This window comes from Gasterosteus aculeatus, chromosome 11 (genome assembly GCF_964276395.1).
Source record: "Gasterosteus aculeatus chromosome 11, fGasAcu3.hap1.1, whole genome shotgun sequence".
NCBI classification, from domain to species: domain Eukaryota; kingdom Metazoa; phylum Chordata; class Actinopteri; order Perciformes; family Gasterosteidae; genus Gasterosteus; species Gasterosteus aculeatus.
Genome location: NC_135699.1, coordinates 5,557,428 through 5,578,830, shown reverse-complemented (window position 1 = coordinate 5,578,830; position 21,403 = coordinate 5,557,428). Strand labels below are relative to the sequence as shown.

The 21,403-nt window shown below is 47.9% G+C and overlaps 3 protein-coding genes across 5 annotated transcripts in view; all 3 read left to right on the top strand.

Moving 5' to 3' along the window:
* Positions 1-276: 276 nt before the first annotated feature.
* On the top strand, positions 277-6,133 carry wbp11 (WW domain binding protein 11). The gene is made up of 12 exons (XM_040190825.2): positions 277-507; positions 1,193-1,279; positions 1,406-1,437; positions 1,533-1,626; positions 1,836-2,032; positions 2,248-2,381; positions 2,600-2,757; positions 2,893-3,129; positions 3,208-3,342; positions 3,438-3,725; positions 4,566-4,751; positions 4,992-6,133. Exons 2-12 carry the CDS (start codon positions 1,216-1,218, stop codon positions 5,624-5,626), a joined length of 2,160 nt encoding a protein of 719 aa, XP_040046759.2. The 5' UTR covers positions 277-507; positions 1,193-1,215; the 3' UTR covers positions 5,627-6,133.
* Positions 6,134-6,295: 162 nt separating this feature from the next.
* ddx47 (DEAD (Asp-Glu-Ala-Asp) box polypeptide 47) lies at positions 6,296-11,861 on the top strand. Its single transcript, XM_040190826.2, has 12 exons — positions 6,296-6,511; positions 6,694-6,787; positions 7,145-7,333; positions 7,419-7,490; positions 7,653-7,771; positions 8,087-8,158; positions 8,286-8,402; positions 8,477-8,623; positions 9,155-9,292; positions 9,808-9,878; positions 9,989-10,118; positions 11,530-11,861. Exons 1-12 carry the CDS (start codon positions 6,380-6,382, stop codon positions 11,737-11,739), a joined length of 1,491 nt encoding a protein of 496 aa, XP_040046760.2. The 5' UTR covers positions 6,296-6,379; the 3' UTR covers positions 11,740-11,861.
* A 276-nt stretch (positions 11,862-12,137) lies between these two features.
* LOC120827814 (myosin-10) overlaps positions 12,138-21,403 on the top strand; it is a 38,083-nt gene continuing 28,817 nt past the window's right edge. Inside the window, exons 1-3 of one of the 3 annotated variants that reach the window (XM_078084598.1) lie at positions 12,138-12,531; positions 13,201-13,588; positions 17,848-18,004. In XM_078084598.1, the coding sequence (XP_077940724.1) occupies positions 13,244-13,588; positions 17,848-18,004 (502 nt within the window). In that variant the 5' untranslated portion in view covers positions 12,138-12,531; positions 13,201-13,243. Of the gene's footprint in view, positions 12,532-12,922; positions 13,015-13,200; positions 13,589-17,847; positions 18,005-21,403 lie in introns of those variants that run through there. The other 2 variants (XM_078084599.1, XM_040190924.2) reach the window with 2 other exon arrangements.

Below are 21,403 nucleotides of genomic sequence, written 5' to 3'. Positions count from 1 at the left end.
TTGATTCTGAGCCTAATAGTGTGAACACCATAAGATAGCAACTACTACAAAATATACATTTTAAGACTTTTAAGAGAAATAAATCACTTTAATAAATAAATGTGTATAATGATGAATAATGAATTATATTATGTTAATTTCTCTCCTAGATCTCTATATTTTCGATTGTCTATTTAGTTAGTTATGTTTTATTTTTTGTTGATTCATTTATTGATACATTCCATGAGTACATTGTATTACGATTGTCAATATAATCAAATAAATCTTTAAAAAAAGAAAACCACGGCGACCCTTTTGATGACGTCAGTAAATTAGCCCCTCCTGCCTGACTGCGTCAGTAAACATGGCGACCGGCTAAAGCAGCCTGTACATGCATTCATTCCTGAAGGTGTTGCATTTATCTTCCACAGCGTAGCCTTACACGATACTTTTCACTTAACTTTTATTGTCGTACGCAGAGGTGCGTGTGTGGGGCGTTACGCTCTACGGAATTTCCTGGAATTAAAGGTAAAGTCCAGCCTTCTCCCCCTTTGCCGCTGTCGCTGCTAACGCGGCCCTTGCTAGCTACCCGAGCAAACTAACGTCAACAGTTAGCCCGACGCTAGCCTACAGTTAGCATCTGCCAGCCAAGCGCTGCATGGTCCGCTCTGAGCAGATATACCTGTTCGATATCTGTCGCATATATCATTCGATCGGTTTTATTATCGATCGGCACATAAGCCCCCTGCTGCGTTTGAACAAGTTAATACGTGGTATCTTAAGAGAGAGAGAGACGTTAGATGGGCTTTGCTCGTAAGTTAGCTGTGCGTTTCGTTGTGGAACTAACCCTCCCTAACCATCGCTATCAACATTCAACGAAGCGCAACGGTAGTGCTTCTTTTCCTTAGTTATGCTATTTTAACATGCAGCACCAGTTTTAAGTCTTAGCAATGTAAATGTAAGGAATGAAAAGGTAACGAGTTTGCATACGTGATTAAAGTCAAAGGAGCGGACCGCCATCGCAAAGATGCTCATCTGGTTTCGAGGAACCTATTTGGGTTGATAATGAGATTAAATATATACCATGATGATGGTTATATTTACTCCGTGGACACTGACGGCTCTGCTCATTTTTTACATGTAGTACCAGTCAACAGTTAGGACGCACTTTCTCTTTCAATGGTTTCATTTCTGGTATTCGATTACTTGGCAGGGTGAAGGAGACGCACCGGCAAGATGGGGAGACGTTCAACCTCCTCCACCAAGAGTGGGAAGTTCATGAACCCGACCGACCAGGCCAGTAAGTACCGACCATAACCAACAGAGGGTACCGGCCTCCTGGATGACGCCTGCACAGCTATTAATTCAATGTTTTCAAGTCCCAGAGGAATAACTAGCGACCCCTTGTTCCCCTTCTCTCTCTCAGGAAAGGAGGCCAGAAAAAGGGAGTTAAAAAAGGTAAGAATGGTCTTCAAACGAATCCACTTTTGACCTACGCTTTCACTGGGGTGGTGTTAATAAAATGTTGCTTCCTTTTTTAATATTTTTCATAGAACAAGAAGCAGCGAATGATGGTTCGAGCTGCTGTTCTGAAGATGAAGGACCCCAGACAGATCATTAGAGACATGGAGAAGCTGGATGAGATGGGTGAGGGGGCTACATTTAAATATAAAGGTTTCTGTCCAACTGACTTTCTGACGTGTCTGTAAATAAGTCTAATGTTCCTAATCATTCTAACTGCAAAGTTCGACTGATGGCCTTATATTTTGTTTGTTCGTTTACCGATAACAAAAGGTCATCAATTCCCAAAGTTGATGTTTTTGTTAAAATGTTCTGCTTTTGTGGAACGTCGACAGAGTTCAACCCAGTCCAGCAGCCCTTGTTGAATGAGAAAGTGCTGAGGGACAAGAGGAAGAAGCTACGCGAGACGTTTGAGCGCATCGTCCGTCTCTACGAGAGGGAGAATCCCGAAACCTACAAGGAGCTACGCAAGATTGAGTTGGACTATGAGACCAAACGAGGGCAGCTGGCTCTCTATTTTGATTCAGTCAAGGTGTGTTTATGTATATTTGTTTGGATTCCCTTTTCTTCCCTGTTACAGATCAGAATTTGTACACTCTTTTGTTTGAACATGCGGCAGGCATGACGCTCCAGAGGTGTTAAAATAGATTTGTTTTAATCTTCGCCCACTGCTAAGAATGAGCACGTTCTTTTGGCATCACCTTGTGATGCTATTTTCTAACCTGGGTTTTATGTGCTCTTTTTCAGAATGCGGAGTCAGTGGAGGTTGACAGTATCCCTCTACCAGATATGCCTCATGCACCCTCCAATATCCACATCCAGGACATCCCACTGCCAGGAGCTCAGCCCCCCTCCATCCTGAAGAAAAACGTCACTTTTGGGTAGTTATTAACATCTGCACACAAAGCTTAATAAAGCCAGTTTTGAGTATGAGGAAAAATTGTCCTACTTCTCACTTGATTTATTACCTCAGTGAACATGAGTTTAGGGTCTCAATCAACACAGGGACGACCTTATGCCCAAAATGATGCTGCAGAGTTGCGCTGTGCCACCAAGGTCATTCACCTATGTGGGAATTCTGTTTTTCTGCATCCCTCAGTAAAAGCCTTCTGTCTGGGCCGATTTTGGCAACTGTGCCAGGTGTGCCGCGCTTACCTCCAGGAAGGAAGCCCCCTGGACCCCCACCTGGGCCCCCGCCTCCACAGGTTCTGGCCCTGTACGGCATCCCTGCTCGACGGGCTCATGGCACAGACGCAGGTAACGCACAAACCCTTAATGACAACATTTCTGAATGCAGGTTTTCCTTTAAATCAATACAAATATTTGCTGTCAGAATGGTGTTTTTGCCTGAGGCCCTTACTCATTCATTCTCTTTGTTGTCTTCTTGCACAGAGCCGTCCATTCCCGGTTTAGAAAAGGACTCTCCGATGGAGTTGGGAAGAGATCGCGACAGCGGCAGCGAGAGTGACCGAGATCGGGATGATGTGGACTACGACGAAAGCGACTCCGAGGAGGACAGCGAAGACGAGAAAGAGGAAGGAGGAGACGGAGACCTGAGAATGAGTGTGGACAGGGTCGATGATGAGAGGGAAAAGGAGGAGGATAGGGACAGAAAAGAAAGACATGCAGGTGAGTGTTCTTTAAAAATTGCTTTAAAACGTTTTGGCTTTGAGTTATTCATCTATTGATGAATGTTCTCATGTTTAGCTACTGTAGGTCGCAGTGTGCGGTTCGCTGACATGCCGCCAGAAGCAATCCGTGAAGGAAAGAAGAAGAAGAAGAGGATAGTGAAGAAGACCAAGGCCATTACCCCACTGCAGGCTATGATGTTGAGGATGGCAGGTGCAGTAGTGCTCCATACTTGCTACGCCAGCAGACTTTAATTACTGTTTCTGATGACGTGCCGTTGTGTTGTTGTTGTTTTTTTCCGTCTCCAGGTCAGTCAGTACCTGATGATGATGAAGAAGAGGAGGAAGAGGTAGAGGAGGAATACACAGATGAATCTGACAGCTCGGACATCGAGGACAGGGGACCCCCGGGGGAAGCCCCGCCCCGCCTTATTGCTAATCAGCGCCTACCCCCTCCGTCTGGGCCGGTGGGACAGCAAGGGCCTCCACACCTGCAGGGTCCGCCGATGACTGGGCCTCCACCCCTTGGCCCGCCCCCAGCTCCTCCAATGAGGCCTCCTGGTCCACCCTCTGGCCCGCCTCCAGGTCCACCACCAGGTTGGTTTAACGTTTATTAGCTGGAACGCGATGCTCTGAACTCAACACTCGACTAAACCTCTTAACCTATCTGACTCTTAACTGCACAAAGTCCCCTTGGACTCAGGAAGGAGCTAATTAGGATTTGTTTCAGCAACGTCGCTGGTGTCACGTTTGGCATGGACCCTTATTTGGCAATAGCTGCTTTACTGTGACAAACCGCGTGCATATACACAGATTTAAAACCCAGTGAACTACGTCATTCTGCACGTAGTTTCCTGCTTATTCAGAGCCATTTTTTAAGATGGGTTTCCCAGTATTGCTGACTGAGTGAAGAGTTTGATCTTGTTTTGAGTGGAGTAACCATTTATAATTTTATAATACCGTGAAATAATACCCTCACAACAAAAAAAACCCATTGAGATTAAATTTCAGGTCACATTGGCCACCACCACGTTGGATAGATTTTATGAATAAAATGTCATATTATACCACTGATCGCATATAAAAGGCTAGTGTTTGATTATCTTAAAAGACTGAATAAGAAGTTACAACTCTACATTAGTGTATTTATTTGGTCTTATTCATATAGACATTTAACATGTCCATTTAATGACAAACACATTAAACACACATTTGGGATTTCTCCAATACATAAATCTTCAATATCTTTTTTTTCAAGGTAATTGGCTAAATGCCAGCAGAAATGGTCCGATCAATTTTGCTGTTCTCACAATTCAAAGATACAGGGCCTTTTGTGAATTGCGTCACAACGTTTTTTGGTTTTTTTTTTTTAAAGGAGTATATTCCAGAAGAAAAAGTTATAGAAACACTGTTTTAGATGATGCGTTCTGTCTTCAGGTGCTCCACCGTTCCTGAGGCCTCCTGGTATGCCTGGAGGCATGAGGGGTCCAATGCCTCGTCTCCTGCCTCCTGGACCTCCCCCGGGTCGGCCCCCAGGACCCCCGCCAGGCCCCCCTCCAGGTCTCCCACCAGGCCCCCCACCGCGAGGACCCCCTCCCAGACTCCCTCCCCCTGCTCCACCAGGTAGGCATGTGTGCGAGCATGCACGGTTGTGTACTACTTCCAATCCCAATGTGAACCGCCTGGGTTCATGCTGTACATATTTCTGTGTATGCACCAACACACACTCACTAAACGTGATGAAAACATTTCATTATTTTATTGTATAACTCAAAAAGACGTAAAAAGTTATTTGTATACTTCAAATCTGTGGAGTTGTGAAGAGGAATGTCATGCATTTCTCTTTTAAAACAAATTTTGCAGGTATTCCACCTCCGCCCCCAAGAGCAGGAGGGCCCCCGCGTCAACTTGCCCCACCGCTTTCCCTCTTCCCTCCACCTCTCAACGCTAACGTGCTCAGTGCTCCTCCCAACATCGTCCAGCGACAAAAAGGCTCGGGGCCCAACCAGGACGGGTCACAAGGCAACATGGGGCCCCCGTCCATGTCAATGTCCATGCGACCGGGCATCATGCAGATGCCTCCTCCACCAGGGACGGCGCCCGGGCACCACCACGCAGCCACCATCGAAAAGCGGCCCAACATCACCTCCGTCGCAGGAGGCGGAGGCGGCCTGGCTGCGGGCGCCGGCGGGGCCACCATCTCTGCCAAACCTCAGATCATCAATCCCAAGGCGGAGGTTACTCGCTTTGTACCCACGGCACTGAGGGTGCGCAGGGACAAGGGCGGAGGCATGGCCGGGGGAACGGGCGGGCACCTGGAGAAACGAGGGGGCGGACGGAGGGGAGACGATGGCGGACACGGGCAGAAACATCAGGCGACAGCTGCTTCCATGGGCTTGGTCCACCACGCCCAGATGGGTGCCGTGTCTCAGTCCAACGTGAAGACTAAAGACCAGATGTATGAAGCCTTTATGAGGGAGATGGAGGGACTCCTCTGAGAGGGTGTTTGTGCCCGACATTCAGTGGGTGTTTGTTATCCGTGCAGAGTTCTAGAGGTAGCTTTCTTCAAGGCAGTCAGCTAGATTAGTTTGTTTTCAGTAACACAAGAACCTGCTAGACTCAGCATTGATCTCCCCATGCTCCTCTTCATATGATTTGTATTTGTTGTGTCATGGAGTGTGTGAATTTGATTGATCAGAAATTTGATTACATCTGTAATTTGTAAAAAATAATTTTGGCTGCAATTATGACAAAATTCTTAAAACTACTCCATGAAAACATTGTCAGCCGGAGATTTTTGTGCTTTTTGTCCCCCATTTTCAGTCCATTTCTTTTACTTACAACTGGTCTTTTCTTCCAGCCAAAGCATTTTGTATGATTGTTATTTCATCTCCGAAACATGTTGAACATCGAAATAAAGGTGTGCAGTGTCTGTCGGCCGCTGACAAAAAGTCCAAATGTCTGAACGATTTTCTCTACTGCGAAATAAATACTTTTTACCTCAAGCTTCAGTGTGATGTGGAGACGATATATGCAACACATGGTAGTTATACACATATGTTAGTAAATCTACAAGCCGGTTGGCTTTACATCAAGTAATTTAATATTACAGGAGATTTTCGGAGTGCCTTTGGTGCGTGATCGTTTCTTTCACCGTGTTGGAACAACATTTCCCATCATCCAGTGCGGCGCGAGCTCGGTTTTCCGCATCTGCGCATTGCGGCTCTTGAGTACACGTTGAGGCGAAAAGCATGGCGGACGACGCTGTGGAAAGCGTGAACCCAAACACAGAGGAAACGCCTCAAGATTCGAGCAGTACGGATGTTATCCAACAGCTTGATGGCGGCGAAAACGAGGTGACCGTGAAGACCTTCAAGGAGTTGGTAAGTCCATCTCACAGAGACGAAGTGACGCCGTTTCATCGCCTAAACAAGCGGCGTAGCATTCTGTGCTAGCTGAGCTAGCTGCGTGAATACCTGCTAACGTTACCAAACTACGTCGAACGTGAGTCAAAGACCATGTCGGCCGCTTTCAAAGGTGTTTGCCGTGTCTTCGCCTTCCACAGGGTGTCACGGAGGTTCTCTGTCAGGCGTGTGATCTGCTGGGATGGAAGACTCCGACAAAGATTCAGTTAGAAGCGATTCCTGTAGCCCTGCAAGGTGAGTGATCCCAGGGGCTTCGTCCTGTCTCCATCAGGAAAGGTTTATGTTGAAGCCACTTGGCACATGGATGACCTCTATATTAGTGGTGGTGGTGGAAGAAGCTTTCGGACGTGTTGCATAAGTAAAAGCAGTGTATAAGTACTCCTTTCAAAGTAAAAGCCCTGCGTCCTTCCAAATACATGTGCGTATATAAAACTGTCCCAGGAAAGTATTGGAGTAGATATAAAAATACATGTTGAAGGGGGTAATCCTCAATTAAAATGCAGTTACTCGTGTGAAAGTGTACTTAATTGTGCGTTGTTGCTGTGGTCCACTTGTCAATGCGCATAACCTAGATCACATCTGTACCTGCAGGGAAAGACATCATCGGCCTGGCAGAGACTGGCTCTGGAAAGACGGGGGCCTTCGCTCTGCCCATCCTGCAGTCCCTGCTGGCTTCGCCCCAGAGGCTCCACAGCCTCGTCCTCACCCCCACCAGGGAGCTGGCGTTTCAGATCGCGGAGCAGTTCGAGGCCCTGGGCTCCAGCATCGGCGTCAAGTGCGGTGAGTGCCAATTCAAGGTTAATAACTTGTTATAAGGCGGATGACGTTCCCAGGTTCTGTTGCCTAAAACCTGTCTGTGTTGCAGCTGTCATAGTCGGAGGAATCGATATGATGTCCCAGTCAATGGTGTTGGCTAAAAAACCGCACATTATTATTGGTAAGACCAAAAATCAAACCGTCCTCAGTCAATCAGTTATTCTCTGCATTTCCGTATATTGGATTTTCTGCGCTGATGTGCTGCTTGTCACGCTCAACAATGGAAGCGGAAGATTTTCCGTTTTAATTATTAATCTAATGATGTGAACCAAATGTGTGACAGCCACACCCGGTCGGTTGATCGACCACATGGAGAACACTAAGGGCTTCTCCCTACGAGGGCTGAAGTTCTTGGTCATGGACGAAGCAGACCGAATCCTGAACATGGACTTTGAGACTGAGGTGAGTGAATTATGTCGGTGCCACAGTTTCCACCGGAATTGTACTTTAATCTGAAAGGGGAAAAAAAACAATGGTTGGATTAAATCTGTCACCGGATGAAGTGATTCGAATTTGGAAGTCATGTGACCTCATAAAACCTTGAAATCATTTTTGTTTGCCACAACTCAAGACGTCACATGCTATTTATGACATACTATGACATGAATGGTTGAACCGATGACACAAACTGCAACTTGGCCGGTTGGTGGAGGAATGTGACCCAGAGGCGCTAATTAAGAGTTCCATTCAAGACCGTTTTTCCTCTCTTTCTGCCAGGTGGATAAAATCTTGAAGGTGATTCCCAGAGAGCGGCACACCTACTTGTTCTCTGCCACCATGACCAAAAAGGTAGAAAAATTCATCACTGTGCAGCATGTGACCCGTGGTGTTACAGCCCGACTTTACTGACTGGCGGGAATTCTGGTTTGACACCAGGTCATTTCACCACTTTTGACGTTTTTTCATTTGGTTTCAGGTCCAGAAGCTGCAGCGAGCAGCTCTGAAAGATCCTGTCAAGTGTGCCGTGTCCACCAAATACTCCACCGTGGACAAACTGCAGCAGTATTATATTTTCATACCATCCAAGTACAAGGTAGGGCCGCTTCTCCCGTCGTGTTTTAATGTCTGAAACCGCAACCAGGTTCTAACAGTGTGTGTTTGTGGCAGGACTGTTACCTGGTATCCATCCTGAACGAGCTGGCCGGCAACTCCTTCATGATTTTCTGCGGCACGTGTAACAATGCCCAGCGGGTGGCGCTGCTGTTAAGGAACCTCGGCATCACCGCGATCCCTCTTCACGGCCAGATGAGTCAGGTTAGACCGTCGGACAAACACCTTGGCTTTTCTTTAACTTGAATAAATCTATGCACACGTTGGTACTTATTTACACTGCTGATGGTGCAATGAACAAGTAGCTATTTGTGTTCTTGCTGTTATTTGAGAAAAATCTGCAAAAATGTTGCTAATGCCGAGTCTTTTCTTCCAAACCCAATTAATGCTGTCAGTAAGCATTAAACAGCAAAGGCACAGAATGCACAGCTGCCCCCTCCATTCTGCAGCAAAACAAAATGAGTTTCGTGTTTTTACACAGAATTGTAGAAGCTGACATTCTGTAGATAACAAATTTACCATTATAATAAGTAACACAATAATTCCTGTGCTGATTGTCACATTACAAGATGACACTTTGGACTGATTCGTGGATGTAAACTCTGCTGGCCATTATTCTAGTTGTTGGCTCACTGTAATTATAAGCACCACATTTTATATGCTGCGTTCATATACTCGCATACTGCAATCAGCTTTTTGGCAGAACGCCAAATTGACTCTGGATCCTCCCTCCAGGACAAACGCCTCGGCGCGCTGAACAAGTTCAAGTCCAAGTCTCGATCGGTGCTGCTGGCGACCGACGTGGCGTCCAGAGGGCTAGATATTCCTCACGTGGACTGCGTCATCAACTACGACATCCCCACCCACTCCAAGGTACGTGGGTGCTGGCCGTAGGGCTGCGCGGTACGGCCATAAATCCATATCACGCTATTTAGAAAGATTTTGACGGTATCCCGGTGCGTGACCGTATTGCTTTTTCAAGTAAACCTATTAATTCATTGACCCCGCCGGCTACCACAACAGCTGTTCGCTGGCCAACTTGCTCGTAATTGGGCCGGCTTGCTCGTTATTGTGTTAGCTTGTTAGCGTGTTAGCTTCTTGTGGCTGCTAGTGTTGCTACCAGGGGCTCAACATGAATCATTTTCTGATCTAACGTAACTGACGTCGGATTTTTCAAAACCAAAAACCCTCCAAACAGACACAGCTTCTCTCTTGGGCACAAGTTGTGTTGGTGCATCTCTGGTCTCTCGTTGTTCCTCCTGTATAGTGCTTTTGGTATGTGAGAAATTCACAGCGGTATACCGCCTCCTAGGCGCTGGTGTTCAGCACTGGATTTAATGAGTTTGGGTGGATTGTAAATGGATCTTTGGATCTGTCTTCCCTCATAGGACTACATCCACCGAGTGGGACGAACAGCCAGAGCCGGGCGGTCTGGGAAATCCATCACTTTCGTCACTCAGTAAGAAATGCCTGTGGCCACACTACCATTTTAATGTCTTGAGATTTTATTAGTGGAAAAGAAATCAGTAGTACTTCATTGCATCGAGGTCACCCGTTTGGTTTCCTCAGATATGACGTGGAGCTTTTCCAGCGGATCGAAACCCTCATTGGGAAGAAGCTTCCCGCCTTCCCAACGCAGGAGGAGGAGGTGATGATGCTGGTGGAGAGGGTGAGCGAGGCCCAGAGATTTGCCAGGATGGTAAGTCGTGACTTGTTTCCAGGTGTTTCATAAGTCAACAGATCTATAGAAAGACAGTGTAGTGTGCAAAACGTCTGTTTATAGGCCCTCTGTAGTCAACTAACGCTTCAGGACACACTGGGAAGCAACGCGTCTCATTCACCAATATCTTCCTACGTTACTTCTTACATTTGTTCTTGAGAAAGTTCCTAAGAAAAGTCTACGTGTGATTCACGACGTGTTGCTAAACAGCGGAATTGTTCGCAGGTGCGGTCTCAGATGAACCCCATATGTCCTTCATTGAAGGCTCGTGCCCCGTTGGTCCTATTTAGCATAGGTTGACACACCGTTAATCGCCATAAAAGGGCCTGAGATGGCAGAGCCGTGTGCACACTCAGAGAAATGTCAAAAAGTGGGTGGGGACTCCCAAAGAAAGAGTGGCTGCAAAGCGGTAAATAAATAAAACCGATTACCCACGCAGTGAATGCTGTATCCGGAGAAGGGCGCAGAACCGATGAAGTAAAAAAAGAAATGGTTTGATCTGAAATTAGAATCAATCAAACATAAATGATGTGAATTGAAGGCAAAGCAAAGCTAGTTAATTTATACTATTTATTTAGGCCTAGCACACTTCATACACCATGGCAAAGTGCTTTACAAATCAGCAGAAGTGAAAGTGTAGTGTGTATTTATTAAAACAGTCAGACATAATTATGTGTAAAATAATTAGTTGCGAAATTATAAAGGAGAGAAATATTCCATTTTAAATTAGAATGGACAAAAACAGTTTAACTACTTATTTTGCGCAAACATGTCAGCTCTCAATTGTGTGTAAAGCCTAGTTTATGCTATGAAAAGCAGCAGTGTCGATGCACAGGGGCAATAAAGTCTATGATAAACAAACCAATGACTTCCACACACAAAGACGTGACTCTAGGTCGTCTTCAGCAAAACACGTTACTCCGCCTGTTGTTCTGCCGGTGAATTGCTCTGCAACACACGCAAGACTTTTAGAACCATGAATTGAAACGAGTGCGTCGGCACGACGGTGTGTAAAGATGCAGAAGCGTGCACCAGCCTTAAGAGTGCGTAAATTCTGTTCTTACCTAAGAACAAATCCCAAATGAGAAAACATTGGTGAATGCCGGAATCTTTGTGAAAACTGCGTAAGTGAGAATTAAGTACAAATTTGTCGAGTGAGGCCCAATGGCTGCAATACTGTTCAATGACTTGTATGTCCTCTCAAAGATGCATAGGATGATCTATATTGTGAGGGATAGATACAAGGCACACAAAGGTTTATTGGTATGAACATACACACAGTACAAGTGATGTTGATAATTGGGTATTTGAGTTCATCTAATGCTTCTGTGAGTCCTATTTTATATTAAAAATACCAAATTCATGGGCTACAAAAACCTTTCTTCTACAGGAAATGAAGGAGCAGGGTGACAAAAGGAAAAGACCCAGAGGTGGAGATGGAGACCAGGACGACACAGATCAAGCAAGCGGTGTGAGGAAGAAAGTGAGAGGAGGGGAGGGAAGTGGGGGAGGACGAGGTGGAGGACGAGGTGGAGGAGGCAGAGGAGGGGCTGGGGGGATGAAGAAGAGGGGTGCAGCAGCCTGGAGGGGAGGACGCTGAAGCCTCCTCCATAAACCGATTGTACATAAAACTAAGATGCCTTTTCTTGTTTTTGTTGTAAAACTTGATCATGATGTCAGCATTTAGTATAGGAGGTATTTAATTACAGAACATATGCATTCCCTGCCCCTCTGTGACTTTCTTCCATTTGTAATAAAATGACACTGTAAAAAACGTTTGTGAAGAGTGGTTATGATTGCCGGAGATGTTGTTTTTGCTGACACGTGTTTTAGTTTTTAAAACAAAAACATTTGGAAGTAAAAAGATGAGCACAGTGTTTTGGTTCAGGTGATCAACAGTTGCACTAATGATCATTAACTATTGCAAGCATGTAATTGGGTCACAACTTGGAAGGCTGGTTTCTATCAGCCAATCACAGAGCAGGATGGAAAAGCCCAATTATGTCTGCGCTGCGTCCAGGTGGTGCGCGCGATGCACGTTTTCACGATAGAAAATGTTTTCAAAAGCTCAAATCCTCCGTGAGTTAGCAGAGATCGTGACATGCACGACCCCCCCCCGAATGTAGTGGGTCGTCACGGTGAGGCGGTATCGATCTGCGCGGTCCGGCGGGGAGCTGCTTCGGTCCAGTCCGCTCCGCTGAGGAGGGGCCCCAGCGTGGAGGTGGCACTGTGCATGTGGCGCATACCCGGAGGACCCCCCCCCCCCCCCCCCCCCCCCGCTTCATTCAGCAGTGAGGAGCAGCCGGTTTGCACGCAGAGGGGCGAGAGATCGCACTGACCGCTGCGTGAACAGGAACCGGACCGCTGCTTTCACCGACTAACGACACACCAGGTAAGTGAACTGTTATGAACCTGCGGGACCGGTGAGGGGGTCCGGGGGGGGTCCGGGGGGGCATGACGGCTAAGGTGAAGGTGTTTCTGTTGACTCGGCAACATTAGCCAGTGAGTTAAGACCCCTTTTTAAAAGCCAGCAACCTAGTTGACCTTTTTCCATCTAGACGAGTTAACAGATTAGAACGTTATTAAAGTAACGTAGTGAACATTGCTGCAGCTGGTATTACTAATGTATTATGTGTGTGTATTATATAATATATCTTTTGAATAGCTTGAAAGTTAACGGTCGTGAGCTGGCGTTATGACGTCATTAGTTCATACTTTATTTAATACCGCAGATGTGCGGGGGAAGCGGCGGGTCTGCGTTCGTCCTCTGCGCCGGATGATTCTCCATCGCGCAGCATCTTGGTACCGACGACGCGTCGCGTTACATCCGCCGTGAGCGCAGCGACGCTCGCGCACCTTGCGCATTATTTCCACGGTGCGGACCCGCGTCACGCCGACGCTCACAGCCGCCGTGGTCCAAGTTTGAATTTGCGTCGCCGTGTAGTCCTCGTCACGTGGTCCTCTGCATGACATGAGTCCTATACTTACTCACCTGGGGGGTGTTTATAATTCATGACCTGTGATTCTAAGGTACCGATCACTGCACCTCTGTCTGTTCCAGGTGCCCACGTTGCTCTGGTAACCCCCCCCCCCCCTCCCAGAAGATGTCTCATCGCAGTGGGCAAGAGGACCCGGAGCGGTACCTGTTCGTGGACCGGGCCGTGGTCTACAACCCGGCCACGCAGGCCGACTGGACCGCCAAGAAGCTGGTGTGGATCCCGTCGGAGCGCAACGGCTTCGAGGCGGCCAGCATCCGGGAGGAGCGCGGCGAGGAGGTGCTGGTGGAGCTGGCCGAGAATGGCAAGAAGGCGACCATCAGCAAGGACGACATCCAGAAGATGAACCCGCCCAAGTTCAGCAAGGTGGAGGACATGGCCGAGCTCACCTGCCTGAACGAGGCGTCCGTGCTGCACAACCTGAAGGACCGCTACTACTCTGGGCTCATATACGTGAGTGACTGCGGCCCGGATCCCTCCCGTTACCCGTGTTCTCGTGACCCGTGTAGTTGCCACACAGAGATTTTTAGGGTCGTCTGATTGAATTCCCCCCCCCCTAGCTGTTGTAATTTAAAAAATGACGTGCCTGCACAGGAGCCTTAACTTACACCCGCCTGCCTTTCGCACTCTGGTGTCAAAGTGGAGATCTGATACGTCAATTCCTCGTTTCGGGGACAGAGGGGGCATTGAGCTTCTTGCTGTTCTGTATGAACCCTGACCGAACACATGGCCACGCGGCGTGCGTGACAGACCTCACTTGTCTTCTAACCATTGCCAGACCTTCACCTCCACTTGATTGTCTGTCTCTGGAGCCTCTGGGTTACAGATTGTTACCCCCCTGCCTGCCTGCCCCCCCTCCATAGCTTCCCCTCACCTAAGCCAAAGGCCTCCGCTGTGAGCACTGCTGCTTTCTGCACCTCGTTTGATCGCTTGACTTCTCTCCCTCTCGTCTTTGGGGCGGTCCGACTGCGTAGAACTTAGGATCCCATCCGGTCTTTTCGTGCTCAGTAATTCAGACGCTGTTTAAAATGCTGTTTAGGTGCCGAAGCGTTGTCGCGGTCTAAAAAGTGGACCCTGAGCCAGCAGCTACAGCGCAGATCACATGACAACCGCGCAGTAAATCAGTGTTAGAATAACGTTTTTTAAATGTGCTCAGCTTGTAGAGTAGGACGGTAAAAGTTGCGGTGTCTGTGGTCACAACGTAATCCCAAACAAACACGTCCTTGCATTCGCCCGTGTCCCTGCGGGCCGCTAACCGCCTCGTTTCTTAACCGCACACGTGCATTGGTCACGGCCGGCGTCCGTTGGCGGTCCGTGGCGTCGCATCGCCGCTGCCCTCATTGTCCAATTCCCCCACTGATGGAGCTGCTCCGCCGTGCCCCAGTTGGGATCTTGACCCATTTAGCGAGATGTTTTTCCGGGAATAGAATGTGGGTTGGTTGATACCCAAAGAGGGAATCGTAGCTCTTGTGATTTACCCGACAGATGAAACCGTGTCCCGGCCTGTTCGGATCGTAGCGCGTGCTTTTAAGTGGAACATGTGAGCGTTTCAGTTCACTCGTATGGTCTAGAAGACGAGAACGCTTCGGTAAAGGTGCTGTTAACATTTTCTCTCTTAATACCAGAGTGTCACAGTTCCTTCATTCTTCTGGTTCTCCATTTACCCCCCCTGGCAACGAGAAATGGAAAACATGTGTCCAACAGTGTTGGTTTTCTATCAGGGAGAGAATCTCCCTGTTCACTCCCCCTCTCCTCCCCCCGCCATGTTCTAAACGTTTTCCAGCGTATTTGACTTACCCCCCTAGAGCTCAGCTGCATCTACTGCAGACATAATATAACGGCTCCCCAGGCTGTGTTCCCAGTTGGAAAGACTTCATGTCTGAATGATAAACTGATCAGCATCTGTTAAGATTCTTTGTCCATCACCCCCCCCCCCCCCCACCCCCCCTCCCCATACACACACATGTATATATTAAAGTAATTATCAACAACAACAGCCACGTCTGGCTCTGAAACCGGGTCACCGCTGCTTTTTCAACCCTCTGGCCTATGAGCGATTCATCTTTGCGATACCGGCTCCTTTCCGTGTCTCTTTCCTCCATCGGGGGGGGGGGCGTCAGTCGGCCCCGCTGAGCCCGACTCGCGTAGTGCAGCAGCTTCAGGGTCCCGGCCTGCCGCGGCGGTGACTCACAGGCCAATAGCGGCGCTGCGGGGCCACAAGCGGGCCCTTTGTGTCCCTGGGTGAGTCTCAGCTGTTGGAAAGCCTCAGCATTCCTCCACGTCAAAAAATAAGGCCGTCCGTCCGTCTGTCTCCCGCCGCTGATCCCGGACAATGAGGACATGGACGCCACTGCGCCGAGGCCCTCGGCCTCTTTGTTCAATCCGGACTTTACCATTTTTAGGTATTTTCTGTGATTCAAAGCCAACTTGTGCCGTCTCCCTGCCCAAATCTTTCAACACAAGTTAAAGCCACACGTGGTCTCATTTGCAGGGGCCCCCCGATGTAACCTTTGACCGTCCATTTGCTTTTACTGTCACCACAAGTTTTACGAAACCAGAGCTGCTCCTGATCCGCACTTCAGTGTGAAGCCACTGCCCTGCAGCGCGTACGCCTCGGTGGCCCCCGCGGTCTGAAATTCACGGAGCAAGAATGTCCAACTCGTTAAAGCTGGAGAACAGCGGGCGTCCCGCTGCTGTCAACGTGATTTAACGCGGCGCATTTTAGCGCATCGATCCTATTTCAAAGCCCGGTCGGAGCTATTCGCCAGCTTCGTTACCAAATCACTCCAGCGGGAATGGCCGAGGTCTCCTCTCCTCCTCGCGGATCGATGGCGCCGGAGAGGTGCATGTACGGGTGATCGGGGATGACAGATGGGGGGGTGGAGGGAGGGGGGGCGGCTGTTGTGTCTGCTGTTGCCCTTGTGTTGCTCAGCTGTTACTAGGCCACGGCATCCCCTCCCTTGGATCTGATTTCACAGTGGAAATATCACCTTCTCTTTCTCGGGACTGGGCCCGGCGGGCGTGGAGTTGTTCGTCTGCCCCGCTAGCTGGCAAGTCGCAAATGACGCTTTCAATCACTGTTGTTATATTTAGAGATGAGATTATAATTCTCAAGCAACACCAATAAATAAAACTCTCATAATAAAATCCATTTGGGCGCCGGAGACTACTTCATGCATCGCCGTCATCGTGCGTACAGAGACGTGATGCAGCAAATTACAACGACCCCCCGTGAATCCCCGAGTGGACAGAGACAGTCCAAAGGTCCAGCTGCCCCAGTGCTGCATGTGGCGGAGCAGAACAGAACACCCCCTATTTATAGAGGCTCCAGTTTCAGGATGAAGGGGGAAATCAATTTTTCATTGGACTCGGCAAAAAAAAGAGAGTGGAGAGAGTTAGAATTTCAGCGGTCTGTCTGTCTGTCTCCCGCTCCACTGTTTGTTGCTGCTCTGCTGGGTCGGGCCCGAGGGAGCTCCGTCAGCCCGTCTGCCTCGCTCTCCTCCCCCGCCGTCTTGTTTCTGCATTCTTTTTATCCGTATCAGCGGTACTGAGCATCAGCTGCTGACGGATGGCCCTACCTGAGCTGTTATGTAACGGTTCCAACCTGCCGTCTGCTCCCTGGGCCCCTTTGTGATCCCGTCGATGGCTGCTGAGTCACCCACGGCGCCTGACTCAGCCTTGGGCGTAGTTTTAATTATGAAGCAGGTGTCGCAGTCTTTGATGCTTTCATAAGAACAGATCACTGCATTACTACTTTATTATGGTATGATGCTATTTATTGGCTGCCTAGTTTAACGGGATGAACCGCTTTTGAAACTTGAAGCTTCTTTGAAAAAGAGGCTCAGCCCTTCATTAGACCATTAGCAGCCTGTAGAGAACATTTGCCTTTTATGATCTCCAGGAGCCACGCTAGCAGTCAGAAGAGGCCTGAATCGATTGTTAACCTCATCCAACAACGGTTTATATTCATCTACACACAGCAAATGGATGTTTGCTGCTATGAAAATGCTCTGAACTTTGAACTCTGCATCTTCTTTTAATGTTCACTCTTAAACGTAAGTTCGCACCGAGGGGCCAGTAGCGCCGGCCAGGATTAGCCTAACATGCCCATGAGCAAAGTAAGCGTCTCTGTGTTCTCTGCAAAGCCACGACAGCATCTGCAGAATGAGAGCGAACCATCGGCCCGCTGGGGCTTCTCACTCATTCCTGCCCCGGTCGGGAAGCGTTAGCACCACACGCTCTCTCTGGGGGGAAATCTTTCTAATTACACGGCCAAATGCAACCGCACAAGGCGGGAGGTGGGCTGAAGGTTTGCAGTGAAAGCCTATTGCTGCCACACAAGTCTGCATAATATTCATTGGAACTCTTATCAGGAATCTTTTTGTTGATTTCGTTTCTAGTCAGACTTTGTAATCAGTCTGGTCTCTATGTATCTGCCTGCCCTCTATGATGATGTAAGCTCCTAAAAAGTGGCTAATGGCAGGTCTAACCTCCCTGATGTTATGCAGACATGGAGATTTAAACAGCGAGTGTTTTCACTTGATTCCCCCTTCAGATTCTGCCTACAGTGTGTTTATCTAACAGGATTTGAAAGATGGCCATGGCATGCAGCTGTGTTTTTATATTCATGCAATGTATCACAATTCAAATGTTAAACTGCGGCGACTCGTTTTTGTTGACCATGTTTGTCTGTTTTGTATGTTTGATTGCAGACGTACTCTGGCCTGTTCTGTGTGGTTATCAACCCCTACAAGAACCTGCCCATCTACTCGGAGAACATCATTGAGATGTACAGAGGGAAGAAGAGGCACGAGATGCCTCCGCACATCTACGCCATCTCCGAGTCGGCGTACCGCTGCATGCTGCAAGGTATGAGGCAGCGTTGGTTTAACCTTTCCTCTTGATCATCTGTGGTGTGGATTGTAGTGTTTCATGATGCCACCTCATGGATCATTAGCGTGATTAGGTAACCTTTCAGTTGTCATCATCACTGGTATCGTTGGGTGCAGTTGTGCTTTTTTTCTGTGTGTGTGTTCCTTTTAGCTCACTAGCAGGCAGCGTGCGGTTCAGCTGCATAGCGAAGGAGCTTACTGTGTGAAGTGTGTGAAAGGTCACAAGGTCAGATGGGACGTGACATTGTTGATTACGTCTGAGAGCGAAGGGGTCAAGTAGGAGACTCACTTATCGGACAGGTCTTCCATCTGGTCGATTGCTAATTGAATGGTCTCAAGAGGCTCATCATCATCATCCACGCTGCAAACGCTGGGCATATAGGAGAAGAGTTGATGTGTGAACTTCATGCTAAACTTGCTTTCAGTATTATTGGCCAGTGTTATTCTTATGTAACCCTCTGGCTCTGTTTTCCATTTTCTTTCGAAACCATGAACAGATTCATTCTCTGAACTCCCGCAACTTCTTTTTAAAGCACACAAGTTCAATTCACAATGATGGCACGATTCAAGAACATCAGATTTGTGCAGCCGTCCATCACGATGTTGTGTTTGCTTTCAAAGAACATTATAGAGAAGAACATTATAATGCAGCTATACCCTTAAACTTTCCTTTGTGAATCCGTTGTGGATTCATTGTAATTTATATACGCACATATATATATATATATATATATATATATATTTCTATCCGACTAATTGTGTCTGATGTAGAAGAGCCGCTGTTATAAGCACATTCTTTATTGCTGTCTGTGTTTGGACAGCTCTATCCTCTAACCTGCTGTGTGCCGTCACTGTCAAAGCCTGAAACAACAGCCTCAGTTTCTCCCCGATTTGATTCTTTAAATAGCCCGTTTCCCAACACGTCCTTTGGCTCTGTATTTTTTGTAGTATTGCGAATGTCACATGTATTGATTTTTCTCTTTTTCTTGTACTTATCTTACTTGCATGGGGCGCACACACTCCTCTCGCCCGATTATCACAATGCGAGATGTTGGCCGGGATGCTAGGACATCTCTCCTGTGCCACCACCACCCCCTCTTTTTTTTTTTCGAATGAGGTCATCGCTGTGCAGCTTTCCACACCACGCTCTGCTAAATTCCACCAGCTGAGTCATCGTCACAGTCGACCGAGCAGCCCATTACCCCGAGCAGGGGTGTGTCACCATGGTTACCTGTGCGTGTGTCTGTCTACGTGTTGTGCACGACCGAAATAGCCACCCCCCATTAGACCCTGGCGGACCAGTGTGTGGAATGTCCCCCTTCTCATCACTCCTTCATGTCAGGATGCCGTTTAACCTCTTCTTTCACCCCTCAGCCGGTCACTACCAAAAGGCTCACTGTGTAGCAGCTCTCTGCTTTTTAAGCACTTGTGTTTGCATGTTTAGCATTTCTTCAGTTAATTGTCAGTTTCCCGGCTCACGAGGCTGTTTCCCAGGAAGACGGGTGAAGCAGGTGGCTCCGGACAGCAGTCTTACTGCGTCAGAGCTCACTGAAGAAACTGGTCATGGGGAGAATGCCAGAGATCGGCGTGCACATACCACCTACACGGCAAAGCAGCAGACCTCTCTGTTCACATGAGTCGAGGGTGTTTCATGCATGTGCACACTCTTCCAACGGGCGACATGAACTGATGATGATCTTTGATTTTGAGGCTTGAGTTGACAAAGCGAGATTGCACATACCGCATTGGGGTTTATCTTAAGCTTAATGCCAGTCTTCCCTCCCGTGGGCAGGATTCTGGAAGAAACACGGATGGCCCTGTTGGCACAGCACGTTCAAAGAAATGAGTGAATAGAAGGCAAAACCACTCATTTCTCACAGCGCGGTGTGGATAGCAAACATTTCCTGCGTGTTTCGGGCTTGTGGTGTAAGGAGACGGTGAAGATTGTATGCGGCTCACTCTGGGAACACGAGCCGAAGTCACCGGTCCAACCGAGGTGGACCGGTGACTTCGAGTTTTAAAAAAAATTCTTGAGGTGAAATTGGGCTAAAAGTCTGGGTTTGTGACCAGGAAGAGGAGCCCCATTTGGTTCAAAACGCCGAGACCGTAAACCGCGACGGGTCAACGCTGGCGTGACGTTGGTTGCCCGCTGTATACTTTTCTATTTAAACTGTTTAAATTGTTCTACTTAACTTACGGCGATGACAAACTTATGGGGTGCAAATTGGATGTATTCCCACTATGACTTTCACAGGTCCTCTCGGCGTGGGCATCATGAAACGAGACCTGTGTGCACTAAGTGTTCTGGTATTTGCTCGCTTTGCCAGATTCAAAAGCAGATGTTTTTTTAGTTAACACTTTATTAAATACCATTCCCGTTACATGTGGAGGGACGTAGGCATTTCTGCAGTGTTGAGATGTTTCACCGACCTCATAATCAGTTGAAGAAACAGGCACAAAAATTAATCGTGAAATTAAATAATGAATCCAAAAGTAGTGTATTGCTCAGTTTTATTTGTGCAGACACTTTTTTAATAAATGGTGCTTTTTCCCTTTACACAGTAGCCGTTGCAATATTTCCTGTAAATGTCAACTTAAAAAATAATTTAATCAAATAACCAACTGTGTATATATTGGCACTGTCTGGGTATTAGCGTTTTATCCAGTGTGTTATTTGCGTAAGTTGCATTATAACAGACACCTTGCACGCAACAGCAAGCAACATTAATAAATCTGTTTTCTTTTTCCAAGTTCCAGCAGAAACATTTTACTTTGCTTCTGTCCGGAAGCAGCATAATCAGTCTCTGTTCAGTAGTTATTGGTTATAAATGTAAAATGCTACATTGATGTTCGCATAGTTCATTGATTCTTATAAGAGGCATTAATAACCGATACGTGCCCAGCACTAATTAAAACAAATGTTAAAATAACACAAACAGCCCTGCGGTGAGAACCACATGGACCACAGCCTCCCCGTAGATATGAAACGACTCCTAACCAGCAGAGCAAGAAGGGAGTCGAGGAGGAAACACAGCAGTCCGACTAGTGGGAAATGTCTTGGAACCCCGGGACCAGATGGAGAGCCATGCTGGGAGAGACATGGGGGGGCGGATGAGGGCCACGCAGACCGCTACAGATACAATCGACAGGATTGGTAATGGAGACTGAAGAATAAACGAGCACGGAAGGTGAAGAAGAATAGCGGAGAGCGATGGAGTCCGGCAGAAGTAACAGGGGGCGGACGGGACAGAGTCACGGGGGAAACGGAGCAGAGGGGGCGGCCCGCATTGTGCCTCACAATGGGGGCTTTGTGCAGTCTGATGGGGGCTGGGACCAGGGTGCTCTGTGAGAGAGTGGACATGTGGGGAATGGGGGA